At 41.6% G+C, this 10,270-nt stretch overlaps 1 protein-coding gene across 3 annotated transcripts; it reads left to right on the forward strand.

Annotated features, from left to right (window-relative positions):
- The first annotated feature begins 319 nt into the window (after positions 1-319).
- Positions 320-8,863, forward strand: LOC101593710 (isopentenyl-diphosphate Delta-isomerase 1). Of its 3 annotated transcripts, none has more exons than XM_045153435.1 (6): positions 320-683; positions 3,096-3,268; positions 4,262-4,354; positions 4,854-4,984; positions 6,282-6,335; positions 8,286-8,863. In XM_045153435.1, exons 1-6 carry the CDS (start codon positions 547-549, stop codon positions 8,601-8,603), a joined length of 906 nt encoding a protein of 301 aa, XP_045009370.1. In that variant the 5' UTR covers positions 320-546; the 3' UTR covers positions 8,604-8,863. The 3 variants fall into 3 exon arrangements, with proteins under 3 accessions (XP_045009370.1, XP_004662225.2, XP_045009371.1); XM_045153436.1 differs by lacking the exon at positions 320-683 and adding an exon at positions 695-852; XM_004662168.3 differs by lacking the exon at positions 6,282-6,335 and having other exon boundaries at positions 554-683.
- Positions 8,864-10,270: the final 1,407 nt, after the last annotated feature.

The raw sequence follows: 10,270 nt of genomic DNA on the forward strand, positions 1-10,270 counted from the left end.
TGTAATCAAGGAGTGGGATAACTTGTGGAAAAGACAAACCTTTCAACATAACACTAACATTAATTGAATTTCCATTAAACCCAGGTAGATAGAAGTCCCGTTCTGGCAATCTTAACAGTCTTCCCCAACATCTGGGAACCTCCCCAGGAGGTCAGGATTAAGTCGCCTAGCAGTCTCTGTGCGGACTTCACCAGGGACAGGGTTTCAAAACGTCTGACGTCATCACGCAGCGCCTCGTCATTCTGGCCGTGCCTGATTGGCGCGCCTTGTCAGCCTGAAGGGCAAATTGGCGGGCGGCGGAACGAGCCCCGCCGCGCGCTCATCCAGGCCGCCTCCCTCTTTCTTTTGAGAGGCTTCTTAAGGAAGAAGGGCGTGCTGATATCGTCAGCCTCCCTCCCGGGACCATTAGGACGCGGGCTCGCGACGCAATGTCCCAATCACGCCTCGCAGCCTGCAGCACGTCTTCCCGAGAGTCGCGGGCCAGGAAGGTGGTGCCACCGCGCGACCGTGACGTCAGGCACACGCCGGCGACGATTGGCCGAGAGCATGTGGCGCGGACGGGCGCTCGTGCGGATGGTTGGACGGGCGGCCGGGGGGCGGGCCCAGGGGACGGGGCTCGCCGCGGTCCACGCTCAAGTGTGGAGCGCTCCCCAGCCCGCCTGCGTCTCGCGCCGGACGTGCGGGTAAGCTGCTTCCGGGGGCGCCGGGGATGGAATGAAGGGACGGGAACGTGTGGACCGGTCTGTCTGCGTGAGGCTGCTGAGCCGACCCTCGGGGCGACGCAGAGCGTCGCGGCGAGGACCCGGGTAGCGCCTCAGCAGGGTGGAGCGCTTCACTCGTCTCCGACCATGCGTAGGTTAATTCTCTCCCTGCCTCTGTTTTAAGACTTGAAGGTTCTGTGGTTGGTAAAAGACATGGGGAGCGTGTCGTTATGATACGAGGTCTTGGGTGTATGATGAGTTTCCGCTTCTACGCGTTACTTTTAAGTGGGCACATGAATTTCACTGTTGTGTCCTTTCATCTTGAACTTCATTATTAATATCCTGAAAGAGTAACTTAAAACGTTATCATACCCAAAAGTATAATAACTCAGCAGGAATGAAATTTACCTTAGAGTTTAATAAATTTAAAAGTAGCCCATGAACACCCTCCGGAAAAATGAGATTAACTTGGAAGTCCATTTTTACTTTACATAGTATTTGCCTCCGATGTAATCATTAAGATTTTTTTTTCCTGAGATAGGGTCTAGTTCTAGCCCAGGCGGATGTAGAAGTTACTGTGCAGTCTCAGGCTGTCCTCGAACTCACAGTGATCCTCCTATCTCTGCCTCCCAAGTGCTGGGATTAAAAGGGTGCGCCACCATGCCCAACCTGGTATTGAATTTTTTGGGTCTCAATATCATTGGTCACTCTTTTACCAATGTTTGTATACATTCTTTAGTATTCTTCTTCAACTCTAGTAGTTGATGTATTTCAAAGAAAATCGCGGTTTTCAAAATACGTTGTGTGGAAAAATTTATTCACTAAACCTGAAGATTATATTGTAAGGTACGCTGAAGAATACAAAGATTAGAATAGAAACTGCTGGACACCCATGTGCGAAATAAAGTAGTTGACGTCTAAATTATGTAGGAGGGATTAAAATTCAGAAAGTTACCTGTCGTGGTGCATGCCTTTAATCCCAGCACTTGGGAGGCATAAGTAGGAGGATCACTGATTTCGAGGCTAGCCTGAGACTGCATTCTAGATTTGCCTGGGCTAGAGAAAGACCCTATTTCAGGGGGGAAAAAAATTCAGAAAATTAAGCCGCCTCGTACTGGAGTAAGCATGAATGGACTATGACCAATGGGCCAACGCTGACCTAACAATTCATTTTAAATATTGATTGTTTTTTAAAATTATTTGAGAGAAAGGAGGAGACTATAGGGCCACCATCCTGACGCTGCAAATGAACTTCAGCTGCATGCAGTACTTTGTGCACCTGGCATTACATAGGTACTGGGGAATTGAACCAGGGCCCATCAGGTTTTGCGAGCAGGCACCTTTAACCAGAGCCCTTGATTTTTTTTTTTTTTAGAAAAAGCAAAAATAAATTTTTGTTTGTATTTTTTGTGTGTGTGTGGGGGGGTGGGTTTCAAGGTAGGGTATTATTCTAGCCCAAGGTGACCCTCTCTGAAGCCACTGGGTGGCCTTGAACTCATGTAAACCACTATCAAAACAACTTGTCAAGAATTCCTGTTTATCTAGAATATAATTTATTTCTGCCCTCTGGAGAAATGACATAATAGTTACCCACATCTTTTTTCTAGTGAGGAGCCCAGGTTGAGAAAAATGATTAAATCTTATTGTGACAGTGATAAAAGGGTTATTGAATGTTTGGCACATGAATTAGACCTTTAAAAATGAATTACAACAAAAATTTCTGTGTGACATGCTTGAGCAATTATGTTGAAGCTGAGAGTGGCAATAAAATAAAGTAAACTTGGAATGACAGGGAGAATCCAGATGCTATTGTAATGAAGAAGAAAAGTACATGAATAGTGAATGATTGACTTTCAGATGTTAAAAGAGATGTTGGGTCGCGAATTTGAGTAGGATGTCAAGTTTGACAGTTTAAGTACTTACTTATGGGTTTATTTATTGTCAAGCAGAGAAAGATAGAAGAGAAACAGAGAATGGATGCCAGGGCCTCCAGCGTCTGCAAACGGACTCCAGATGCATGTGCTACTTTGTGCATGTGGCTTTTTGTGGGTACTGGGGATTCAAACTTGGGTCCTTAGACTCTACCGGCAAGCACCTTAACCTCTGGACCATCTCTCCAGCTAGAGTTTGACAGTTTGGAGCCACTAAGTTGTGTAAAAGGCCAGTTGTGATTGCCTAGAGAATAAATGGTGGCCAAGATAAGGCTCACTTAAGGTAGAAGTGTTCTTGGGAAAGCCCAAGAGGATGGAATAGTGAGACTACACATGGGAAACATGCAGCACTTCTAACCTTTGAAATAGCTGAATTGCTTGGCTTATATCTAGAGTAACTTCTCCACTATGTTTATATGGAATTCAGAAAAATGCTATAATGACCTTTCTTTCTCAATGTTAGTATTGTAGGACAGATCAGACATTTTGTCACAATGCCTGAAATAAATACCAACCATCTTGATGAGCAACAAGTTCAACTTCTGGCAGAGATGTGTATACTTATTGATGAAAATGACAATAAAATTGGGGCTGACACCAAGAAGAATTGTCATCTAAATGAAAACATTGACAAAGGTAGTGTTTTAAAATATTGTTTGTTGTCTAGATATTGCCAGTTAGCTGAGAGAAAAGTATTATGAGTAAGACACTTCATTTTCTTTTGTTTGTTTTTATTTATTTGTGCTTGCGAGTATGTGTATGTGTAAGCATTCTATCTTGCCACCACAAATGAATGCCTATCTGGTTTTACGTGGGTACTGGGGAATTGAACCTGGGTCATTTAAATTTTGCAAACACCTTAATCACTGATCCTTCTCTCCAGCTTCCTCCCCTTTATGTCTTTACTGAGCCTCTTCAGAATTCTGGTTACCAAAAAAACAAAATAGACTATCCTATCCCTCAAGAACTATCCTAACATGATTCTCAAGCCTGTAAGTTTTGCTGATGAATAGAGGGATAGTCATCATAAAGGGAAACAAGTACTCTCTAGAAAAGCCTAATGAAAGGCCTGGGTTAGATGCCCCTAAAAAGAGCATTTCACCAGTATCAAAGCAGCCATGGTTCCCTTTTCTTTCACTCAGCACCTGAGCTACTTGCCAGTTTGCTAGAACTCTTCCCTCATATCTGTGTAGACACTCCAGATACAAGATCATGGAAAAAAGCAAACATGTCAGCAAATTGCTAGTTGTATTTTCAACTTCAAGGGACGAATTGGAAGGGGCTGGGGAGGTGGCTCAGCAGGTAAGAGCATTTGCTGTGCAAGCAGGAGGCCTGAGTTTTATCCTCAGCAGCCATGTTAAAAGCCAGGTGAGCTCCCATATTCCTACAACCCTGGTGCTCTGGGGGCAGGGGCAGGGGCAGGGGGTCTCTGCCAGCCAGTCAAACTGAAAAACGGGACTCCAGGCTCCTTGAGGCTGTGCCAAAATAAGAAAAGACACCTAATGTTGTCCTCTAGCTTCCTTGTGCATGTACATGGAGTATGCACCTCTGCATACACAAGCACCAAAAGAAAGCATTGGACAAATAACTGACATTTTCTGACTATAATCATACTTCTTTTGCTCTTAGGATTATTACATCGAGCTTTTAGCGTCTTTTTATTTAACACTGAAAATAAGCTTTTGCTACAGCAGAGATCAGATGCTAAAATTACCTTTCCAGGTGAGTTTACTTAATGTAAAAGGTGCCTTTCGGGGGGGAGACTAATTTAATTTGATATTTTATTCTTTTAAATTTTTTTTTTGTTCATTTTTTATTTATTTATTTGAGAGCGACAGACACAGGGAGAAAGACAGATAGAGGGAGAGAGATAGAATGGGCACGCCAGGGCTTCCAGCCACTGCAAACGAACTCCAGACGCGTGCGCCCCCTTGTGCATCTGGCTAACGTGGGACCTGGGGAACCGAGCCTTGAACCGGGGTCCTTAGGCTTCACAGGCAAGCGCTTAACCGCTAAGCCATCTCTCCAGCCCGATATTTTATTCTTTTGACAGGGTCTCACATACCAGATTAGCCTAAATTTAGGTAACCTAAGTAGACCTTGAACTCCTGATTTTCCTGCCTTTATGTTCTAAACACTGGGATTGGATTAACCTATTACTTACAAAGCTTTTCTTTGATATTTCAGACCTACTTTGAAGAACATTTTTAATGTTTTCCAGGTTGTTTTACCAACAGTTGCTGTAGTCATCCATTAAGTAATCCAGGCGAGCTTGAAGAAAACAATGCCATTGGCATAAGACGAGCAGCACAGAGGCGTTTAAAAGCTGAACTGGGAATACCCTTGGAAGAGGTAACCCATCTTATTAGAGAGCCATACAAGTGAAGTCTAAACATATTAAAACCATAATTTCAGGGCTGAAAAGATGGCTCAGTGCTTAAAGGTGCTTGCTTGCAAACCTTGATGGCTTGGGTTTGATTCCCCAATACCCACATAAAGCACAAAGTTACACATGCATCTGGAGTTTGTTTGCAGTGGCTGGAGGTCCTAACATGCCCATTCATTCTCCCTCTCCCTCCCTTCCTCGCTCTCTTTAAATTATTTAATTTATTTGAGAGAGACAGACAAAGAGGCAGAGAGAGAAAAAATGTCTGTCTCTTTCTTCATGCATATTAACAAATAAAATATATTTGGGCTGGAGACATGGCTCAGCACTGAAGCTGCTTGCCTGCAAAGCTTAAGGACCTGAGTTTGATTCCCCAGTACCCATGAAATGCCAGATGTACAATGTGGCACATACATCTGGAGATCATTTACAGTGGATCGAGGTCTTGTCTCTCTGTCTGCCCGTTTCTCTCTCAAATGAAGTTAAAATATTAAAAAAAAAAAAAAAAATTAGCCAGGTATGTTGATGCACACCTTTAATCCCAGCACTTGGGGATCATTGTGAGTTCAAGGCCAGCCTGAAACTACATAGTGAATTCCAGGTCATCCTGGGCTAAAGTGAGACCCTACCTTAGATTAAAAAATTTTTAAAAAAACATAAAAAAGACTTTGTGGGCTGGAAAGATAATTTAGCAATTAAGGTGCTTTCCTATAAAGCCAAAGGACCCAGGTTCAGTTTTCCAGAATGCACATAAGCCAGATGCACAAGGATCTGGAGTTCATTTGCAGTGCTAGAGGCCTCTACTCACATAAATATATAAGACTAAAAATATTTTTTTTTAAATTTTTATTTTTAAATTATTTATTTATTTATTTGAGAGCGACAGACACAGAGAGAAAGACAGATAGAGGGACAGAGAGAGAATGGGCGTGCCAGGGCTTCCAGCCTCTGCAAACGAACTCCAGACGCGTGCGCCCCCTTGTGCATCTGGCTAACGTGGGACCTGGGGAACCGAGCCTCGAACCGGGGTCCTTAGGCTTCACAGGCAAGCGCTTAACTGCCAAGCCATCTCTCCAGCCCTAAAAATATTTTTTTAAAAAACCTTGCTATCAATACTGAGGGTGGCCCTCAGCCTTGCACATGCTAGGCACGGAGTAGTCTGACATTGAAATATACTTCAGCCTAATAAAAATATTTTGTATTTTTGAAATTGAGTCTCATGTAGCCCATGCTGACCTCAAACTTCTGATTCTTTTGCTTTAGCCTCCAGAGTGCTGGGATTATAGAAGCAAACCATCATACTTGGCTCTGGCCCTGGTAAAATTTTAAATTCAGGTGTAAGATTACTGCTTTATAACCTTTGGATTTATGAATTAGCTCATTAACCATCCTAAATAAGGAATAGCTTTTAAATTTTGTTGTTGTTTGGGTTTTGGTTTTTCAGGGTAGAGTCTCTAGCCCAGGCTGACCTGGAATTCACTATGTAGTTTCAGGATGTCCTTGAACTCATGGTGATCCTCCTACCTCTGCCTCCCAAGTGCTGGGATTAAAGGCCTGCACAACCACACCCAGCTTTTTTGTTGTTTTATGAGAGAGTCTCGTTATGTAGTCCATATTGGTGTTAGGTGCACAAACCCCCTGTCTTAGCTGGAATTATGTATATTTTAAACTGCTAAATTTTTCTTTTTTCTTTCTTTTCTTTTTTTTTTTTTTTGTGGTTTTTGGTTTTCTCGAGATAGGGTCTTGCTCTAGCCCAGGCTGACCTAGCATTCACTTTGTAGCTTCAAGGTGGCCTTAAACTCAAAGCCATCCTCCTAGCATGGTAGTAGTTGAAATGGTACATGTTTTTCATGTCATAATATAATTTGAGAAAATGAATGCTACACTTACTTTGAGTAACTTTTATTTATTTATTTATTTAATTTTTTAAAAATTTTTATTTATTTATTTGACAGCGACAGACACAGAGAGAAAGACAGATAGAGGGACAGAGAGAGAATGGGCGCGCCAGGGCTTCCAGCCTCTGCAAACGAACTCCAGACGCGTGCGCCCTCTTGTGCATCTGGCTAACGTGGGACCTGGGGAACCAAGCCTCGAACCGGGGTCCTTAGGCTTCACAGGCAAGCGCTTAACCGCTAAGCCATCTCTCCAGCCCACTTTTATTTATTTTTAATGAAGAACATGCTTTGTTTGGGTTCTTCATGTGCTAGTGCCCTCTTTTCCCTCCTCCCTGTTCCCATTCCCCTGGGGGCCCTCCTCAGTGGGGTTGCAAGGATTTTCCATGGGATTGTGGGCTATGTGTTGTGGGAGTAGCAGTCAGTTATTGGGGGAAGGCACCTCCTCTGATTATGACCACCCAACTTGTGGCTCTAACAATTTTTCCTCCCCCTCTTCTGCAAAATTCCCTGAGCCAAGATGAGTGTGTGTTGAGTCTCTTTCCGTGATAATCTCTCAGGAGCCTCTGGATCTATGCTCTGGTATGCGCTGAATATGCTTAGCATCTGTCTCTTCAGCATCTGTTCACCCTGACACTGATTGTCAGGCTCACCGTGGAAGCAGTACTTGAGCTCATCTCCCCAGTTGGTTTCACCTGGGCCGTGGCTGAAGTGTGAGGGTGGTTTATCTACTTGGGTCTCTCCACCTTCGGGAGCTCTGGCCAACTCACTCTTCTGATGCACCAGGAGTTGGCAACAATTAACTTAACATTTGGCCCTAAGGTACAAAAAAATTAAGACATTCAAAACCATGTAATAATTCACTATACTGTTATCATCCAAGATACTGTTAAAATGTGGTAAGTTAATTTTAGATTTTTTTTCTTGAGGTAAGCCCTACAGACTGGCCTTTTTTTTTTTTTTTTATGAGCTAGAATTCCAGAACCTCCAGCCACTGCAATCAAACTCCAGACATAGGGCCCACCTTGTGCACTTGCATTACCTTGTGTATCTGGCTTACATTGAACCTTGACAAGTGAGACATGGGTTCTTAGGCTTTGCAGGCAAGTGCCTTAACCGCTAAGCCATCTCTCCAGACCTGTTTGTTTGAGAAAGAGGCAGAGAGAGAATGGATGTGCCAGGGCCTCTGCCCACTGCAAACAAACTCCAGACACATACTCACCATGTGCATCTAGCTTTACATGGGGACTAGGGGATCAAACCTGGGTCCTTAGGCTTTGCAGGCAAGCATCTTAACTGTTAAGCCATCTCTCTAGCCCTGATTTTTTAAATTTTTTGTCATTGATGTTTTAATTTTCTTTTTATGCCTTAGGTTCATCCAGATGACATGAAGTACTTAACGCGAATTTACTATAAGGCACAATCAGATGGTATCTGGGGTGAACATGAAATTGATTATATTTTATTTTTGAGGAAGAATGTAACCTTGAATCCAGATCCCAATGAGATCAAAAGCTATTGTTATGTGTCAAAGGAAGAACTGAAAGAAATTATGAAAAAAGCAGCCAATGGTGAAATTAAGTTAACTCCATGGTTTAAAATTATTGTAGATACTTTTCTCTTTAAATGGTGGGATAACTTGAACCATTTAAATCAGTTTGTTGACCATGAGAAAATACATAGGATGTGAGTGCATAAGTGAATGATTACTGAACAATTTCTTTACCTAGTAAGAATGGGAGAATGGGATTTTTTTTTTTTTTTTAAATTGGGCTCCCTCTTATGATACAGATACTTTTCAGTGAGAATTTGTGTGGGTGAGAAAAGAAAACAACTGACTTACAATTTTGTACTAACTCTTACATGTGCTCTGCTGTTTGTACAACATTTATGCGAGGCTATTGTAAAATGGATACAGCAAATAAAACAATTTAAACAGTAGAAAATTAATTGATATGACAAACTTGAAGAAATAAGTAAAACTATTTACATTTTGACATTTTCAGACACTGCCATTTTCCAGGTGCTTTATATATTATTAAGTTTTATCATAGCCTAGAAAATGACCAAAGGAAACAGTTCACAAAACAGTCCTCATTCTCTGATTAAACTGTCAGAGCAGGGCTCTATACGTAGCTCAGCGATAGTGTGATTGCCTAGCAGGCATGAGGTTGAATGGCCCTAGTGCCCCCACTTCCCCCCAGAAAGGAAAAAAGGCAGAGCAGGATGAGAGGAAAGTAAGTGGTATCCAGTCAGCATCCTCCGTCTTCACACCTGACTGATTTCAGGAGTCCCTTCATAACAAAACAAAAACAAAAATATCTGTGACTTCTCCCAATTTCTTCTCTACTATGACAGTCTTTTCATATTGCTTCACACATCCTTCCTTATACTTCCTGTCCTCTCTAGAGTACTTACAATACCTAATACAGTGTGAATGGTTGTTACCCTGTGCTAAGAGATAAGGGTAAGGAAAAGATGCAAAAATTTTTAAATATTTTTAATACATGTTGGCTGAACTCTTAGATGTGGAGGGCCAACTATATGCCCTATGTTCCATCATTCTAAGTTGTTATTGTACTTTAACTATCCTGAGAATCACATTGCTACATAAAGTTAACTGTTACTTTTGGTAATGATAATTAGTTGACTTTTAAATTCTGTTTGCCATTTAGTAGCCAACTTTTTTTTTAGAAGTATATGGGAAGAGATGCTACTCATAAGATGGGATTGAGTCCTCTACAGAAGTTAAAACATTTGGCTCTGTCAGCATTTGGTCTGGATTCTTCGTTGTGGGGCCATCCTCTGAGTTGAATGTTTGATAGTGTCTGCCCTCTACACATTAAATGCCATGTAGCACCCCTTCCTGCTATGACAACCAAGATTGTAACAATACCAAATGCCTCCTAGAGGACAAAGTCACCCCTAGTAGAGAACCACTGTGGTCAGGGTTTATTTTACAGGCAGAAGTGAGTGAATAACAATGAGAAAATTTTTATGGAATAAGTATCTCTTTATATGTAAAATTATATATTGGTTGGGTACTTTATAAAACTTGCCACATGTTTGTCAAGTTTGAAATCTTAAGGCAGGTTTATTCTTAACTGCTGTGTAATGAATAAAATAAAATTTTCTTAGGAAATTAAATGTTTTATAAATCTCATTGTTAACTCTGAACAGCTGATTTATATTTTAGGTATGGCTATATAGAAAGTATTTATTGAAAAGTTTAAAAATTACATTTTAGTATTGTTTGACTTACTGAAGATTTGATATAATAGGTTAATCTGCCCATAGCATCATTTAAATTTTTTTTGCTTTTTTTTTTTTTTTTTTGTCTTTTTGAGGTAGGGTCTC

The sequence above is a fragment of the Jaculus jaculus genome, chromosome 6, assembly GCF_020740685.1.
Source record: "Jaculus jaculus isolate mJacJac1 chromosome 6, mJacJac1.mat.Y.cur, whole genome shotgun sequence".
Taxonomy (NCBI): domain Eukaryota; kingdom Metazoa; phylum Chordata; class Mammalia; order Rodentia; family Dipodidae; genus Jaculus; species Jaculus jaculus.

Coding starts and splice junctions, on each gene's coding strand:
- LOC101593710 (XM_045153435.1), top strand. CDS start 547: ATGTGGCGCGGACGGGCGCTCGTGCGGATGGTTGGACGGGCGGCCGGG. Junction 3,269..4,261: donor AAATGAAAACATTGACAAAG/GTAGTGTTTTAA, acceptor TTTTGCTCTTAG/GATTATTACATCGAGCTTTT. Junction 6,336..8,285: donor CATACTTGGCTCTGGCCCTG/GTAAAATTTTAA, acceptor TTTATGCCTTAG/GTTCATCCAGATGACATGAA.